Source organism: Halichoerus grypus, chromosome 6, assembly GCF_964656455.1.
Source record: "Halichoerus grypus chromosome 6, mHalGry1.hap1.1, whole genome shotgun sequence".
NCBI classification, from domain to species: Eukaryota; Metazoa; Chordata; class Mammalia; order Carnivora; family Phocidae; genus Halichoerus; species Halichoerus grypus.
The window spans coordinates 6,974,834-6,993,599 of record NC_135717.1 but is presented as its reverse complement, the minus strand read 5'-3'; the positions used below and the strand labels follow the sequence as shown (position 1 = coordinate 6,993,599).

The 18,766-nt window shown below is 43.4% G+C and overlaps 2 protein-coding genes across 12 annotated transcripts in view; one reads left to right on the top strand and one right to left on the bottom strand.

Annotated features, from left to right (window-relative positions):
• Positions 1-151: 151 nt before the first annotated feature.
• On the bottom strand, positions 152-3,463 carry LAMTOR4 (late endosomal/lysosomal adaptor, MAPK and MTOR activator 4). Of its 4 annotated transcripts, none has more exons than XM_036078795.2 (4): positions 3,303-3,463; positions 2,734-2,814; positions 852-969; positions 152-508 (listed from the first exon to the last, which is right to left on the bottom strand). In XM_036078795.2, the coding sequence occupies exons 1-4, from the start codon at positions 3,303-3,305 to the stop codon at positions 462-464; spliced, it is 249 nt and encodes an 82-aa protein (XP_035934688.1). In that variant the 5' UTR covers positions 3,306-3,463; the 3' UTR covers positions 152-461. The 4 variants fall into 4 exon arrangements, with proteins under 4 accessions (XP_035934688.1, XP_035934687.1, XP_035934689.1 ...); XM_036078794.2 differs by having other exon boundaries at positions 152-491; positions 3,303-3,462; XM_036078796.2 differs by lacking the exon at positions 2,734-2,814 and having other exon boundaries at positions 152-491; positions 3,303-3,413.
• Positions 3,464-3,636: 173 nt separating this feature from the next.
• LOC118527112 (NXPE family member 3-like) overlaps positions 3,637-18,766 on the top strand; it is a 61,466-nt gene continuing 46,336 nt past the window's right edge. For 4 of the 8 annotated variants that reach the window (XR_013448689.1, XR_013448690.1, XM_078074366.1 and 1 more), the window contains exons 1-2: positions 3,639-3,857; positions 4,819-4,998. Coding sequence is in view for 1 of the 8 variants with exons in the window: in XM_078074371.1 (XP_077930497.1) it covers positions 4,984-4,998 (15 nt within the window). In the remaining 7 variants the exon portion in view is untranslated. Of the gene's footprint in view, positions 3,858-4,818; positions 4,999-18,766 lie in introns of all 8 variants that reach the window. The other 4 variants (XM_078074371.1, XM_078074369.1, XM_078074372.1 and 1 more) reach the window with 3 other exon arrangements.

The window sequence follows — 18,766 nt, the reverse complement described above, 5'->3', positions numbered from 1 at the left end:
CTCTGATTGCCAGTTTTATATGCCCAGGTGCTTTGCCCCACCCCTCTGGGCCCACATACATGACTGTCTCCCTAGAAGACAGAAGACAGACTTAGGGTGTATCCCTCCCTCCCCCGTCACACCCTCTCATACACACATCCCTGGACCTGGGAACATCAGACTCATGTTTATTAGGAGGGAGGGAGGGAAGAGGGAGATCCCCTTGCCCTCACTCTCCTTGACACAGTGCAAAGTTCCCAAGCCTCTGCCCTTCCAGGTAGGGGTGGGGAAGTGGGTGAGCAGAAAGCCTTAGTTCTAGCAGCAAGCCAAGAAAGAGGTGGAGGAGGTTTGCGTCTTCCTCATCACAGAGGCCCATGGACCCAATCCACCTCTGCCCCTTGCCCTCTGGCAGGCTCAGACGTCAACAGGCTCCCGGCCTCGGTTCTGCCTCTTCACCACAAATACCCTCTGTCCTGACACGGTCACCAGCAGCGTGTGTTCTCCAAAGACCACTGGAAAGGAGACACACCTTCCCCCGCCCAGGAGAGGGAAGGGAGCACAGAGTTAGTGGGGTACAACGGCCTCTACAGGGTCACACAAGCTGGTGGGATCAAAAGCCAAAGGCATTCGATAGTTCAAGGCTCAGAGATTTGAAGATAGGAGGGCTCCATTACGTCCCCTTCCCTCTCTTGCTTTCTCATAGTTCTGATGCAGGGGTGAATCCCAAAGGGCCCAGGGACCCCAGGGGGAGATGGTGGGAGGTTGGCAGGAGACAGCCGTTTTCTCCCCCCAGCCCTCAGAAGACAAGCCTCTGGGAGCAACCCCCACCCCCTCCCACCACCACCACCAGGGGGGCAGGGGCTGAGGCTCACCCGACAGGCGCTTGAAGGGTATGCTCGTGCTGTGGTGCAGCCGGAAACCACAGGCCGTGCTGACCAGCTCAGAGATGGCACTGGCTGCCTGCTCGTCATTCTCTAGATCCCCAGATGACTGCATGCAGAGGGAAGAGGAAGGATGGCAGAGATTAGGGAAAAGAATTGGGAAAGAATTCCAGAACAGTCACTTTGGCTCTAGCATTTGTAACCTCTCCCTCTCAACTTTCCAGTACCCCTCAGGTTACCCCCATTTTTGGAAAAATAAACCTGAAACTTTCCTATGATATTGTTGCCCCTCTTGATGCCATCTTGTTTCTCATCCTTACAAAATGGGGCTTCGCCCAGTGAGCAGTGACTCTCATTCTTTACTGACCATTCTTTCCTAATCGCTGAAACTTGATTTCTCCCTCTCTCCCCACTTATTGATAAAACTACATACTCAAACATCTATGCCCACCCACCCACCACTGACAGGTTCAGGGACCCCTCCAGAGCTCTTTTCCTCAGTCTTTCTACTTGGTGCCCTGTCTGCAGAATCTGAAACATAAACGAACATCCTCTTTGTCCTTGGCCCCTCCCTCCTACCTAGCCCTTGGGTAATGATGTGACTGTGGCCTAGGCTTCCTCTTTTCTGCTGACTGTCTCAATTTCCTCTCCCAACCTCCTCAACATGGACCTCCCAACTAGGTCATGTTCAGGCCCTTTGCTCTCTTGGACATTCTGTACCTCTGTTTTCTCATCTGTAAATTGGGACAAGTTCCTATCCATGGGCCCGTTGTGAGGATTACACTGAGATATCGGTGAGATGCTCAGAACAGCTCCTGGCAATATATACTAACTGCTATCATTCTATATCAAAATGTCTAAAGTCAAGTCATCAAAATTCTCCTTACCTCACCCCCTCCCCAATCAACTTCATTTCTTAATTTCCTGTTTGTTAAGGCACCATCATTCTAGGCTTGGGTTCAGTCTTACTAGATGGAGAAGTATCCCCTCTATTACCTATCTCTAGTCATTACCAAGATACATTGATTCTTCCTTCAAAATTTCTTCTCTCCTTGCTCCTCCTCACTGCCACCAGACCTGTCTCATACCTAGATTTTCGCAGCAGTTCCCCCTACTTCTGAATCCCACCCCTTCCAGCTGTCTTCACACCTAATAGAATAATTTTGCTCAACTATTTCCTTAGCTCACATTTCTGTTCGAAACCCTTCAAAGCTCCCATTACCCTCAAGATTAACCCAAATGTGTCAACCCAGCCTTGAAAGTCCTCCACAATGAGATCCTTCCTTACCATATCTTCTTCCAAACCTTTCCAAATCTTTTCAACACAAACCCACCACTCCAACCCTGAGTACTCTCCTTTTCTGCCTGTTCACAACCATCCATCCTTTAAGCCCAGCTGAATTCTTACCTCCTCCAAGAGTCTCCTTGTTATAATGTAAGTTACAACACAAGGGTTGAATCCTTCATTTTCTGGTCTCCTTCACTAGTCTTTACCACTTGCATTGCTTTCAACTTTTATCCTTAAGCCTTGGCTCACCAGCTCCATTAAAAACTTCTAGAGAGCTTAACACTATATTGTACTATGAAACAAAATTCAAAGCCTCTTAAATAAATACCAAATAAAGACATATTCGAGAAAACTTGGATAATATCAGTTATCAACAATCCTGTAAGTAGTTGTCTTTGTTAAAGTCATTAAACTTCTTTTAACTCAGAAGTTACCAGACTATGATTCCAGGATTTATTTGATTAGTTACTGAAAGCTTACTATCTGCCAAGCATGATAGCTAAGACCTAGAATACAGACAACTTAGGCTAAACCGGGCGATATTAAAAGGGATCACGGGGTCATGTGCCCTTGCCCAGAACGCACCGCCAGCACTGCGCCTTCACTCAGCACCAGATAGCCAAGCTGGTCTGGGATTCGCTCCAACCCCTGGGTCAGTGCAGAAGTCTAGTGGGTAAAGATGCAATTAGTGAGAAGCATGCCAGGATGGCCCTAGATGCCCTTCACTTGCAACCCCAAGTCTCCCTTGACAAGGCCCCCCCGAAACCTCTTTCCCAGCTAGGTCTCTTCCAGACCCTGTTCCTCTACAAAGCCTTCAACACTGATCATGCCGAGCTTCCCACCTTCTCACCCTCTGACCCTGGACTCCCTTGGCCTCCGCAGCACCACTGTTCCCTTCCCCCACCCCGCCCCATCTCCAATTCCCCCGGTGGGCCGCCCCACCCCCGCAGACTACTCCCCAGCTCCCATACACCCTCGCACGGACCCCTCTTCAACCCTCTACGTCGCCTCCCCTCCCATCTCCATTCTCTCTGCGTCCGGGGTGGATAGGAGGTAAGGGCGGAGTACAGGCCCAAGTGGGGGGAACCGAAGAGATTGGGGAACAGGGATGCAGAACCCCTAGCGCGTACTCCCGCGCATGCGTCCTCACTCACCATCGCAGCCTTAGGTGCTGGGGGCGCTCCCTATCAGATAGGTAGCTTCCGGCTCCAGACCCAGGTCACGTGCTTCCACCAGGCGGTCCCCTCCAGCTTTGCGCCTCAGGATTTTAGCCCCGCCCCCAAAGTGTGGATTGGAACACGAGTACATCATCAGCCTTAATCTACCAGTGCGTAGCGCTGCTTCCCGAAGACGCAAGCGGATTGGTCGCAGGCCCTCCTTCACAGCCCTCTCCCCGCCCATCAGCCCCAGAGCTCGAGGGGAGGGGGCGTGTCGGCGGAGGGAGGGGCCTGGAGGGGCGGGACCGGAGGGAGGAGGGCGGGCTGAGGGTGTGCGCCTGCGCGCAGAGGAGCCGACATTCCCTTTGGGCGAAACTACCCGCCAGTGAGACTATGAGTGAGAGAATAAAGTGAAGTGACGTGAAATGCACGTGAAGAGCTAGTCAAAGGCTACTCTTATCCCTACTCCAGGAAACTATCCCTTTAAGACAGGGATTTGTTCCCAAAATGGCTTTTCCTCCCGGGGTTCTGTGAGGAACGTTGTGACGGTGAGTTGGGTCCCTCGCCTCCTCCCCTCAGGCGAGGCGGCCGCGAAGCTGAATATTCTCTGCCAGGAAAAATTAGAAACAGTACTCTGAAGTCGTTTCTTTAATACCTGAGTGTCACCTCGATTACTTTTGTTTTCATTTAAATAGTTTCCAGACCCGCAATATCAGTATGACTGAGAAAGTGTTGGTGAGGTAAATTGAAGGTTGATTCTAGAAATAATAAGTCCTAGTTGGTGAAGGTGTGGAGAAATTGGCGTCCTTGTGCAGTGCTGATGGGGCTGTGAAATGCAGCAGCTGCTGTGGAAAACCCATCCGCGGTTCCTGGAAAAGTTCAATTAGAGTTGTTCTAGGAGCAGCTCCACTCCTAGCTGGACTCGAGAGAATTGGAAACATGTCCACCCAAAACACTTGCACACCTATGTTCATAGCAGCGTTAGTCATAATAGCCCAAGGACGGAAACCACCCAAATATCCATAAACTCAGCAACAGGTAAATAAAACGGTGGTATATCCATACAACGGACTCTCATCCGGCTGTAAAAAGGAATGAAGTATTGATAAGTCCTACAACATGGATAAACCTTGAAAACATTACGCCAAGTGAAAGCCATCAGATACCCAAGGCCACACAGACTAGGATTCTATTTATGTGAGATGTCTAGACTAGGCAAATCCATAGAAACAAGAAGCAGATCAGTGGTTGCCAGGGGCTGAGGGGAGGGGGAAATGGGGAGTGACTCCTAATTGGTGATGAAAATGTTCTAGGATGATAGAGTGATGACAGTTACACAGACTGTAAATGTAGTAAAACCACTGAATTGCACACTTTAAAGCAGTGAATGTTACTGTATGTGAATTATATCTCAACAAAATAAAACAGTACTGTTGCTTGAGGAGAAGTTTCATTAGAGAAGATGGATGGATGCCTTTTTTTTTAATGAAGTATGTTTGTTTATTTTTTTTAGAGAGAGTGCGCACACATGAGTGGGGGAGGAGGGGCAGAGGGAGAAAGAATCCCAAGAGGCTCCACACTCAGCACAGAGCCCAACATGGGGCTCAATCCCACGACCCTGAGATAATGACCTGAACCAAAATCAAGAGATGGATGCCTAACCAGCTGAACCACCCAGATGCCCCAAAATAAGGTATGTTTATAACATAAGTTGGGAGGAGGATGTAGAGACAGTTACATGGAGTTGCTTAATTTGCAAAGGCTCCCGTTGGCCTTAAATATTGATGACACTTCGTAGCATCATTTTCTTTAACTTACTCTTCAGAGCATTTTTATCCATACACTTACCTATCCCTCTTATTAACCACGCTGTAATAGTATCCCTGTTTTGCGGATGAGGAAGTGCAAATTTAAGAGAGGTTGAGCCCTGCTCACAGGCACACTAGCTGGCAAGTGGCAGAGCCAGATTCCAATCTAAGTTTGCTGGCACTGAGTCGGATGCTTTTCCCATTGCTCCATCAGCCAACTACAGTTATTATTACTTTTTAAAGCTACATTTAAGGGGCGCCTGGGTGGCTCAGTCGTTAAGCGTCTGCCTTCGGCTCAGGTCATGATCCCGGGGTCCTGGGATCGAGCCCCACGTCGGGCTCCCTGCTCGGCGGGAAGCCTGCTTCTCTCTCTCCCACTCCCTCTGCTTGTGTTCCCTCTCTCGCTGTGTCTCTCTCGGTCAAATAAATAAATAAAATCTTAAAAAAAAAAAAAAAAGCTACATTTAAGTTTACCCCAGAAATTCCCTGTTTTTATTTTACTTAACACAGAGGAGCCCTTCACAGGACACTGTTCATCAGCCATCAGAATTGTTTCATTTTCACAAATCATACTACTCATGTAGTGAGCAAAGTTTCTCATTCTTTCATTCAACCAGTGTTTATTGAGCACCTTCTGTGTACCAGACACTCTTCTTGGAATTGGAGATATTATCTATCTATCTATCTCAAAACGATAAAGATCAAGGGAATGATTTTTAAAAGTTGGAATAGTGGTTACTTCTGGGATTGAGAGGGGGATGGGATAGAAAGAGATACAAAGGGTTTCAAAGTATTGATAATTGCTATAGTCTGAATGCTTATGTGTCCCCACCCCCAAATTCACATATTGACCCGGATCCCTATTTTGATGATATTTGGAGGTTGGGACTTTGGGAAGTGCCTGGAAACTACACATTCCTTTATTTTCCCCTAACTTGACCCCTCCCAACATACACACTTTGTCCCACCAGGATCTAAGGGGCTCATATCTCTAGTGTAGCACTTACTGCACTTCACTGCTACTCTTTGTTTGCCTGCATAGCTCACTTACAAGCTGAGCAGTACGGGGGTCAGGGCTGTGATGTTTTCAACATTTTATTCCCAAAGATAATGACTATTACCCTTCAAAAAGTGCTGGTTGAATGGATGTTTCAGGGTTAAGAGCCAGGAAGGGCAGAGTGGGGGTTGGGAAGTGTGTTGATGGTTGTATATAATTTAGACTGTTGTTTGACCAAACCACTGGGTCCCGTAGCCTAGCCAAGTTGACACGTAAAATGAACCATCACAACCACAAAACCCAGAGAGGCTGGTGCCCCTTTGCTGTGATGGTCTCTGTGGCAGCATTCATACCTGGGCCTGTAGTTGTGGGTAATCCTTTCCCACTGGTTTTCCCCTGCCTCCACCCAGGAGTATTATGGGATAATTGAGCAAAGGGGAAGGAATGTGCTTTGTAAGTACATATTTTGGGGGAAGCACTGGTGAGCCAGAAGGGGAGGAGGCATTTGAGTGTCTGGGGCCTGGCAGCCTGTGAGTGCTGGGAGCCCATGTAATGTTGGAGAGTCCACTTCCTTGGTTCTCTGTGGCCAAGAGGCGACAAAGCCCATCTAACATACGCAGGCTCTCTCAAAGCTCAGGCCACCCCATTTCTCAAATTTAGTAGTATGTGAAAAACCAAAAAGAAGCAAAAACAGGGTTCCAAAATTGTGGCACGATTGAAATGGTTACATTTAACAGATGAATGCTTTTAACACAGAGATATTACAAAGCTTTATGATTTTGACAGTCTTACAATAATTGCCAGGTTTACAAAGTTAATCTGTGAGGCAGGATGCTGTAATGAGACACCAGTTAAGTTGTAATCTGAAAAGTCTCCTTCCTTTCTTGTGGGCATGTCTCTGACTGAATATATAACCAACCCCCTTTAGAGGGAACATTCAAAACCTACATTTGAGGCTTTCGTGAATGTGAAGCCCAGGCAAAAAGTCCCTCTCCACCTGGGCTAGGCTCCAGATACAGCTTTAACATGCCTGAATTTCTAGTTATTTTTATGATCTTAAGGAGGGGGTCCCAGACAGAATTAATAATGTGGTCATGAGTCACATCCTCAGCCCTGGCCTCATACTTTTTTTCCAGTTATAGATTCACACTCAACTGAAGTTATAATTCCTTCTGGGATTTAAGTTTTTCCTCTAGGGCTAGAAGGGATGAATTCATTCATTATTGAAAGCTATGATTCTATGCCAGCCACTGTTCTAGAGGCTGTGGGTAGAACAAAGATCTCTACCCTCATGGAGCTTATACTCTAGCGGATGGAGACAGAAAACAAGCAATACATATAAAAGGAAAATTAAGTAGTGTGTTAGAAGATGATAAGTGATATGGGGAAAAAATCATCAAGGTAAATGGGGGCCAGAGTGTGGAGGTAAGAGGGGACATGCTATAGTATTAAATAGGGTGGTCATGGTAGGTCTCTCTGAGGAGACATTGAGAAGACTCAGGCAAAGACTGAAAGGAGGTGAGGGAGTCAACCTGGAGGAAACCTGGGAGAGAGTATCCATGGCAGAGGTAACTATCACAAAGGCTCAGTGTGTGTGTGTATGAATGTGCATGACTGATATACTTGAGAATCAGCACAAAAGCCAATGTGGCTGAAACTGAATGATCAAGGGGAGAGTAGTAGGAGAAAAGTTCAGGGAGGTAATGGAGGCCAGATGATGTACAGCTGTGTAGGAATTTGGTTTTTCCTCTGAGTTAGTTGTTGTCAACCTTTCACCCCCCATTATTATGCCCCTTAGGAGACTCTTTAGATTTTATTTCCTAATTGCTACCCTCTCATAAAATTTTAATACCATAGACATAACTTGTATTTGTTTATGTACTGCGGCCTTCGGAGGGCCACAAACCATTGTAATATCCAAAAAATTTTTTTACCCCCTGATCCCTAGGAAACAGCTTTCATTCCCTTGGAGATGATATTGCTCCTGTTGAGAATGCATACTGAGTGAAATAGGGAGTCACCAGGGAGTTTAAACAGAGAAATAACATGATCTCATTATTAAAAGGATCATTCTGGCTGTTATGTTGAGAAAAGACTGTAGGAAGGTAAGTGTGGAAGCAACAAGCAAGACAAATTAGGTAAGAGATTATGGTGACATAGACCAGGGTGGTAGTAGTGGAGATATTGAGAGGGAGTAAGATTATAAATACATTTTGAAGGTAAAACCAATAAGATTTCCTGATGCATTGAATGTAGGATATGAGAAAAAAAACAAAGCAATAAGAATGATTTTGTTTTTGCCCTGAGGCACTGGAAGGATGGCATTATCATCAACTTAGATGGGAAAAGCTAAGGATAGAGTAGTTTATTTAGAGGGCAGTTGGTGGTGGTGGAAATAGAGTTCATTTTTCCCCACATCTATCTGTTATGTATGCAAGTGGAGATTTTGAATAGGTAGTTACGAGTCTGGAATTCAGGAAAGAGTTCTGTGCTAGAAATATAAATTTGGGAGCTATTGGTAGATGGATGGTCCTTAAAGCCACGAGACTGTATGAGCTCAACAAGGGAGTAAGTGTAAATAGAGAAGAGAATCAGGGTCTGATCCCTGGGCCATGTCAACATCAAGAGCTTGTAAGAAGAGAAGAAATCAGCGAAGAAGTCTGAGAAGGAACAATCGGTGAGGTCAGAGGAAACCAGGAAAGTGGGGTGTCCTGGAAAACAAGTGAAGAGCATGTATCAGGAAGGAGGTGACCAGCTGGTGCAGACACTGCTGATGGGTGCTGAGAACCTTCAGCAGGTGACTGATTGTTGGATTATATACTATAAAGGTCATTGATAACTTCAAGAAGGGCAGTGTCAGTGGAATGGTCACAACAAAGTCTGATTATAACAAGATTAATAGAGAATGGGAGTGGAGAAATCAATGACACTGAGTAAAGTCATCTACTTTTAAAGGTTTTACTGCAAAGGGATCGAAGAAATGGGGCAGTTGCTGGTAGAAGGGCTGGATACATCAGTGATCAGAACAGACCTCAGTCATCAGTTGGGTCAAGGGAGGGTTTTATCAAAATGAGAGAATAAAAGCATAGCTGTGTGCTGATAGGAATAACTTAGAAAAGAGGGGGGAAATGGTGATATAAGAGAGAGCAAGGAGAATTTCTGGAGCGATAGCCTTGTGAAGGTGAGGAAGGATGGAGTCTAGTGAAGGATTGTCTTTATACAAATATAGATGGTTCATCCATGGCAACTGATGGGCCGATTATATGGACACAGATTCCGATGGCTAGATAGAAATGGGGGTGGGGAAGTCTGTGAAATTTTTTCAGAAATGGGAACCACAGTCACTGCCTGAGAGAGAGGAGGAGATGACATATTTGGAGTTTGAGGACAGAGGCCCAGGTGTGAAATGGTCAGCCCAGAATGAGTGACTGAAGGAGGGTGGATGACAGTGTTATCGATGGAGAGCAGCTTACAGAAGTGAAAGGCTGTATAGTGTTGACAAGTTCATCTACATGGATTTTCAAATTGCTGAGTGTTAGGACAGGTAAGAAATTGGAGAGAGTGACACTGAGCCAGGAGCTGACATTGTTTAGGAATGAGGGGGAAGGACATGTCAGCTGGCAGATAGCAGGAGCAACTTATAATGGGATCGGAAAGGCCCTGAACAGTTATTAGCTTGAGTCCCATTCCTGGTCAAGAAGTGGAGCTGGGAGTGCAGCAGGTGAGGGTGGGCAAAGGTGGCCTCAGAGGAGTGGCACGCTGAACCAGAAGGCCAAGGCCCAGGGGCAGCCAGTCAGCAACAAGTGACAAAGCTGACTGGGAGCTAGAGTAAGGAGGGGCTCTTCTGCTTTCATTAGAGGGTGAGTGTGTACTGGTTGGGGCAGGCATTTGTATTCAAAGGATCCTGATAGTAAGGTGGAGATGTGTAGATTCCCAGAGCTGCTAGTGCACATGATCCCATAGGGCCTGATCGCTAGGAGTCCTGTTGGCACCACTGTGAACTTGGTAAATAACATTTTCTTGGTTTGTGGAGTAATAGCCCTGTATTACTTGTATTTGAAAATATCAACTCATCCTCATCCTCTGTTCAGCCCCTAAAACCTCAGTTCAGGGCTGTTACTAGAATTTAGCCCTTGCCTTGCAAACCAAGATCATGTTCATAAACTGGGGCCATATTTTCTCAAAATTTAGCAAAACAAAATCAAATAAAATTCAGGCTCACAAACCCAATATCATCTTTTTCCCAGCTAGCCCTCCTTCTCCTTTATCCCCACGTCTCTTTCCATAAAACCACCCACAAGGGATAAGGCAGCCAAATTTGGTGACCCTTTCCTCTCCTCAAATAAATGACAGTGTAGCCACTGCAAAAAGAAGAAAGACCTCGGCAAGTCTTGTCAGACAGTGGGAAGAGGGGAAGGGTGGGAGACCAGGAAGGGGCTAAGATGGGGATGGGATGGTAATGTGAACCCAGAGGGGTATATGCTGGAGCATGGGGTTTAACAAAATTCCAAATCAACGCATAGACAGAGGGGGTTGGGCCCATCAAGGAGATCTTTCCTTGGTTGGATATGGGAGAGAGTCTTTTCTGATTTTGGCTTTTCCCTCAAAAAGTCCTCCCGGGGCGCCTGGGTGGCTCAGTCTGTTAAGCATCTGCCTTCAGCTCAGGTCATGATCCCAGGGTCCTGGGATAGAGTCCCAGCTCCCTGCTCAGCTGGGGATCTGCTTCTCCCTCTCCCTCAGTCACTCCCCCTGCACAAGAACCTGACCATGCTGGCACTCTGATCTGGGACTTCCAGCCTCCAGAACTAAGTTTCTGTTGTTTATGAGCCACCCAGTCTGTGGTATTTTGTTACAGCGGCCACAACCGAGACACCCTCTTTAGTCTCTTTTTACAACATTGCATTTATTTTTTTATTTTTTTATTTTTTTAAAGATTTTTTATTTATTTATCTGAGAGAGAGAATGGGAGACAGAGAGCATGAGAGGGGGAGGATCAGAGGGAGAAGCAGACTCCCCGCTGAGCAGGGAGCCCGATGCGGGACTCGATCCCGGGACTCCAGGATCATGACCTGAGCCGAAGGCAGTTGCTTAACCAACTGAGCCACCCAGGCGCCCCTACAACATTGCATTTATGATGTAACCTTTTACCCGTTTTTGTTTCAAATTTATTAAAATTTTCCTTTCTACTTCCAATATCCATTGGATATTGGATACCTTCAACATCCATTTCTACTAAATTTTTTTTTTTTTTAAGATTTTTTTTTTTTTTATTTGACAGAGAGAGAGACAGCAAGAGAGGGAGCACAAGCAGGGGGAGTGGGAGAGGGAGAAGCAGGCTTCCCGCTGAGCAGGGAGCCTGATGCGGGACTGATCCCAGGACTCTGGGATCATGACCTGAGCTGAAGGCAGATGCTTAACCTGAGCCACCCAGGCGCCCCTCTACTAAATATTTTAAATACTTCAGATAGTTCACAGACCTCACTGTGGGATCCCAACTGCCTCATTTCCTGTACTGCCTGGGTCAGTTCCTGTGTATTGTGCCAGTCCTGTCCATATTACCGTTGCCTTTCATCAGGGCTGACTTCGTGGGTGCTCAAACTGCACAGTCACACAGAGCCCCGTGCTCAGAAGGGCCTGTGCTGGGTTTAATGCTCTGCCATCCCCATTTTGAAATTCGTAATAATCTTTGAACAAGGGGCCCCATGTTTTCATGTTGCACTGCATTGAGACCACTCAATGATCCTGCCAGCCCACTCCCGAGACCACAACAAAAACAAAACCAGAAACCCCTGAGCTGGGTTGTTAAATCCAAACTCCCTAGTCAGGTTTAAAAACATCCCTGATGTGGCTGTAACCTTCCATTCTAACTGCATTTTCTGCCTCTGCCTTTCTGGGATTACCCATGTTTCTCTCTGCATGTGGCCCTTCTATCTGGGATGCTCTTCTCTCCCTCCTCTGCCTATCTGTGAACTATTTCATCCTTCAAGGCCCTCTTCAAACCACCACTTCCTCTGTGAAGACTTCCTGTGCCCAGATTTTGTCGCAGGGTCCTCTGTGCCGTTCTAGTACTTAGACATCATACTGCAGCTACTGGTCTACGAGCCTGGTTCCCCACTTTAGCTGTGAGCTCTTCAAAGAACCCTAGCAGTGTGCCTGACCCAACTGTTGATCAATGTTTGCAGAATGAATAAATGAACAGAGGTGAGGAGGTAGAAAATGGGAAGGAGAAGGAGCAGAAAAGGAAGAAAATCTAACAAGTAGTCAAACGAGGCAGGAGAGCAAAAGAAGAAATTAGAGAGGAAAAAAATTGCCTCCTTCAGAATTTATAGTGTATTTTATATCTTCAGAACATTTGCAGGTTATATTTATCAACACCACTACTTTGTAATGCAAATAAGGTAGATATGATTAATTTAGTTACAGAAGAAACAGGTGAAGCAAGTTATACAAGATGCATAGTAAGTGGCTGGATAGTAACAGTAAGTATGACCTGAATCCAGGATGGTGTGTGTGTGGGGGGTGGGGGGGGAAGTGGTGGTACATTATCTATTTCTTTTCAGGGAAAAGGAGAAAAAAGATAAAAGGAGAAGCCCCCCACCACCGCCGCCAAAAACAAGAAAGGAAAAAAAATATTTGAGAAGGGGTGGGATAGGTTTTATTTCTATGCTTTTCTTTTTAAGTCCTTAGTCACATTTAGCTCCTCAATCGTGCAACACTAGAGGGTGGATTTGATGTTTGTTTTGAAGAAATGAAGGCATAGGTGTAAGGGGGGAAGGAAACAAGTGGAGTTTGCGGGTTAAAATAGTGACATCTGATTCTCTTTTCATCTGGACTAGAGACAGCTTGGGATAGTGCAGACTGGAACCCAAAAGTTTCAAAAATGGAGAGGGGATGATGGGAGCATGATAGGTTTTGTGTAAGGTCTCTAGATTATACTGTATCCCAAGGACAAAGGGATAGAGGAGGTTTGTTGATGACGACAGTTAACATTTCAAACTTATTTTATTTTTTTAAAGATTTTTTTTTTAAGTAAACTCTTCACCGAACATAGGGCTTGAACTCACAACCCTGAGATTAAGGGTCCCACAGTCCACCAACTGAGCCAGCCAGGTGCCCCTTTAAACTTATTTTAAAAACCAAAAAATACATAAGCATTATAGAAAAATTAGGAAATACACATATGCAAAAAAGAAGAAAATAAAAGTTATCCACAATCTATCATTCAGAGATACTATTAGCATTTGGAATCATTCAACTGTGTACACATATATTCAACTACCCATTTAAAATAGCTGCCTCAGGGTGCCTGGGTGGCTCAGTCGGTTAAATGTCTGCCTTCAGCTCAGGTCATGATCCCAGAGTCCTGGGATCAAGCCCCACATCGGGCTCCCTGCTCAGTGGGAAGCCTGCTTTTCCCTCTCCCACTCCCCCTGCTTGTGTTCCCTCTCTCGCTGGGTCTCTCTCTGTCAAATAAATAAATAAAATCTTAAAAAAATAAAATAGCTACCTCTTAGGATGCCTGGATGGCTCAGTTGTTAAGTGTCTGCCTTCGGCTCAGGTCATGATCCCAGGGTCCTGGGATTGAGTCCCACATCAGGCTCCTTGCTCAGTGGGAAGCCTGTTTCTCTCTCTGCCTGCTGCTCCCCCTGCTTGTGCTCTCTCTCGCTCTGACAAATAAATAAATAAAATCTTTAAAATAGCTACCTTGGGGCACCTGGGTGGCTCAGTCGTTAAGCGTCTGCCTTCGGCTCAGGTCGTGATCCCAGGGTCCTGGGATCGAGCCCCACATCGGTCGCCCTGCTCCGTGGGAAGCCTGGTTCTCCCTCTCCCACTCCCCCTGCTTGTGTTCCTTCTCTCACTCTGTCTCTCTCTGTCAAATAAATAAATAAAATCTTTTAAAAAAAAATTAAAAAAATAAAAAAATAAAATAGCTACCTCATATTCAATCACATAATTTATGTAATTTAATAATTTCATATTGTACACCTGGGTATTTAAATTGTTTTCAATTTTCATTTTTAAACAGCATGCACTGAAAATTCTTGTGCACATCCAGGATGATTTCCTTGGGATAACTTTCTAGAAGGAACATTTTAAAGAATGGCATTTGTGGTGCCTGGGTGGCTCAGTTGGTTAAGCATCTGCCTTTGACTCAGGTCATGATCTTAGGGTCCTGGGATCGAGCCCTGCATTGGGACTCCCTGCTCAGCAGGGAGTCTGCTTCTCCCTTTCCCTTTGCCCCTCCCCCCTCTCTTGCATGCTCTCTGTGTGTCTCTCTCTCAAATAAATAAATAAATCTTTAAAAAAACATAAAAATAAAATAAAAGATGGCAGTCTACAGTGTAGAGTAGTGGCTAAAGCATGGATTAAAAACACTTACTTGCTATGTTATTTAGTTACATCATTTAGTTTCTCTGTATCTCTGTTTGTACATCTGTAAAATGAGGGTGATAGCACACTGCTCCATAGGGCTGCTGTGAGGATTAAAAGAACTAATAACACACTTAGCCTAGTGCCTGAACATGATAAGAGCTCAATAAATGTGAGCTATTATTATTGCCAGACAGTTTTTTCAAAAAGTTGCACAAATTACAGAGCACCCTAAACTAGGATACACTGTCACTAGAGTTAACGTTGGATATTATCATTCTTTTAAATTAGTGATTCTCAACCTTGTCTGTACATTGGAATCATGTGGAGAACCTTTTTTTTTTTTTTTTTAAGATTTTATTTATTTTTATGTCAGAGAGAGAGAGAGAGAAAGAGAGTACAAGCAGGGGGAATGGCAGGCAGAGGGAGAAGCAGGCTCCCTGCTGAGCAAGGAGCCCAATGAGGGACTTGATCACAGTTTCCTGGGATCGTGACCTGAGCCGAAGGCAGACGCTTAACCAGCTGAGCCACCCAAGTGTCCTCATGTGGAGAACCTTAAAAAATACTGATACGCTGGTCCCATTCCCAAAGATTCTGATTTAATTGGTCTGGGATGTGCCCTTGGGCATTGGAATTATTGAGGCTTCCCAGGTGATTCTGATGTACAGATAGGTGAATTATCACTCTTTTATTTCCTCTTTGATGGAAAAAAAAATATCGATGGTGCTAGCAGCTGGGGGGAGGGTGAGTGAGGAGTAACTGCTTTTAATGGGTACTAGGTTTCCTTTTGGGGTGATGGAAATTTTTGGAACTAGATAGATGTGGTAGTTACATAACATTGTGAATGTACTAAATGCCACTGAATTGCTTACTTTAAAATGATTAATTTTGGTGTTACGTGAATTTCACCCCAGTAAGAAAATTAACAGAGAAATATTATGTCTTTATTTCTTTTAATTTTAATTTCTTTATTTACAATTATGATTCAGAATTTATATGTTTAGTAACCATTAGGGTGATTTTTCTTTCATTCTTTTTCTTAGGCTTGTCTATTGCCTACTTTTCTGCTAGGATGTTCATTTTACTGTTTGCAGGAGCTCTTAGAATGTTAACCTTTGTCTGACAAAGGTTTTAAATATTTTTCCAGTTTGTTTTTTGTCTTTTAATTTATTCATGTGTTTTTTTATGTATATAAGTTAAATGTTTTTCTTGTAATTAAGCTGTCAGGGGTTTTTTATGATTTTTATCCTTTGGTGTCAGGCTTATAAAGCACACTCCCCCCCACACACACTAGAAAAAGAGCAAACTAAACCTAAAGAGAGCAGAAGGAAGGAAATAATAAAGATTAGAGTGGAGATAACCAAAGTAGAGAATACAAAAATAATAGAGAAAATCCATTAAACCAAAAGTTGGTTCCTTGAAAAGATAAACAAAATTGACAAATCTTTAGCCAGACTATGAAAAAAAAAAAAGAAGACTCAAATTAATAAAATCAGAAATGAAAGTGATAACATTAATACTGACCTTACAGGAAAAAAAAAGATTATAGAAGAATATTCTGAACAGTTGCATGCCAACAAATTAAATAATCTGGATGAAATGGACAAATTCCTAAAAACACACAATGTGTGTTTATTAGCGCTAATAAACCAATTCAGCAAAGTTGCAGGATACAAAACACACAAAAACCAGTTGCTAATATTCATTAGCAATTAGCAATCTAAAAATGACATTTAAAAAACAATTCCATTTACAATACATAAAAAGAATAAAATACTTAGAAATAAAGTTGACCGAAGAGGTGTGAGGCTTGTACACTAAAAACTACAAAAAATTGCTGAAAGAAATTAAGGAAGATCGAAATAAATGGAAATCCATCCAAATTCATGGTTTGGAAGACTTAGTATTGTTAGGATGACAATACTATATCTATCATACTACAAAGTGATCTACAGATTCAATGCAATCCTTATCAAAATCCCAAAGGCCTTTTTGCAGAAATGGAAATCACTCCTAAAATTCATAAATCAAGAGCATTGAAAACATAGGTCCACACAAAAACTTGTACACAAATGGTTGTAGCAGTACTATTCATAATAGCCAAAAGGTAGAAACAACCCAAATGTCCATCAACTGATGAATGACAAACAAAAAGTAGTATATCCATACAATGGAATATCATTCAGCCGTTAAAAGTAATGAAGTACTGATTCATGCTAAAACATGGATGAGTTTGGAAATATTATGTGAAATGAGAGAAGCCAGAAACAAAAGGCACAATATATATGTTTCTATTTATATGAAATGTCTAGAATAGGCAAATCCATAGACAGAAAGTTCATGGTTGCCAGTGGGAAGGAGAGAAAAATGGGGGTTGACTGCGTAATGGATATGGGGTTTTCTTTGGGGTGATTAAAAGATCTGGAAGCAGATAGTGATGACAGTTGCACAATATTGTGAATGTACTTAATGTCACTGAATTGTACACTTTAAAATGCTAAAATAATGAATTTCATGTTATGTGTATTATACTACAATAAAAAGTCTTTTCCAATGCAAGAGTAAGTAAATCTTTACTTTCAAAAAATAATAGGTTTTTTGTTTTATCAAAATTTTAATTCTTTAATTAGAAAATTTTACCCAGGGGCACCTGGGTGGCTCAGTCGGTTAAGCATCTGCCTTTGGCTCAGGTCATGATCCCAGGGTCCTGGGATCGAGCCCCGCGTCAGGCTCCCTGCTCAGTGGGGAGCCTGCTTCTCCCTCTCCCACTTCCCCTGCTTGTGTTCCCTCTCTTGCTGTGTCTCTCTCTGTCAAATAAATAAATTTTTAAAATCTTTAAGAAAAAAAAAGAAAAGAAAATTTCACCCAAATTATCACAATATCATTATTGAATAATGTCTTTATTCTGTACTGGTTTGAAATGTTACTTCTGTCACATGCTAATTACTATGCTTGGTCTGAGTCTAGGTTTTCTCTCTAGCATGCAGTTGGATTTTGCAGTTTTATTAGTCTCTCTAGTCTATTTTCAGTATAATATGTTTTTTATTTACTGTCGTTTAAAGCACATTTTAGTTCAGAGCACATTTTAAGATCAAAGTACCTCTCATTACTTAAGCATTTTCTTGGTGATTTTTGAACATTTTCTCCCAGATGAACCCAATGATTATTTTGTTAGATTAAAAATACCCCCTCAGAGAAAGACAAATACCATATGATTTCACTCATATGTGGAATTTAAAAAACAAACAAAACAGATGAAAATAGGGGAAGGGAAGGAAAAATAAAATAAGATAAAAACAGAGAGGGAGGCAAACCATAAGAGACTCTTAACTATAGGAAATAAACTGAGGGTTGCTGGAGGGGACGTGGGGAAAGGGATGGGGTAATTGGGTGATGAGCATTAAGAAAGGCACTTGATGTATTGAGCACTGGGTGTTATATGCCACTAATGAATCACTAAATTCTACCCCTGAAACTAATAATCCACTATATGTTAACTAAATTGAATTTAAATTAAAAAAATTTATTTTTATTTAATTTTTAAAAAGATTTTATTTGAGAGAGAACACGCATGTGCGCATGAGAAAGGGGGAGGGGCAGAGGGGGAGGGAGAAGCAGACTCCCCCCTGAGCGAGCCTGACATGGAGCTCTATCCCAGGACCCTGGGATCATGACCTGAGCCCAAGGTGGACATTTAACCGACTGAGCCACCCAGGCGCCCCCCAAAATTTTTTAAAAATAAAATATTAAAAAATATATTTAAGAAATACCCCTTTGGAATCAGGAACACGTCAAGGATGCCCACTCTCGCCACTATTGTTCAACATAGTACTAGAAGTCCTAGCAACAGCAATCAGACAACAAAAAGAAATAAAAGGTATTCAAATTGGCAAAGAAGAAGTCAAACTCTCTCTTTTCGCAGACGACATGATACTTTATGTGGAAAACCCGAAAGACTCCACCCCCAAATTGCTAGAACTCATACAGCAATTCAGTAATGTGGCAGGATACAAAATCAATGCACAGAAATCAGTTGCTTTCTTACACACTAACAACGCAACTGTAGAAAGAGAAATTAGAGAAACGATTCCATTTACAATAGCACCAAAAACCATAAGATACCTCGGAATAAACCTAACCAAAGAGGTAAAGGATCTATACTCTAGGAACTACAAAACACTCATGAAAGAAATTGAAGAAGACACAAAAAGATGGAAAAATACTCCATGCTCATGGATCGGAAGAATAAGCATTGTTAAAATGTCTATGCTACCCAGAGCAATCTA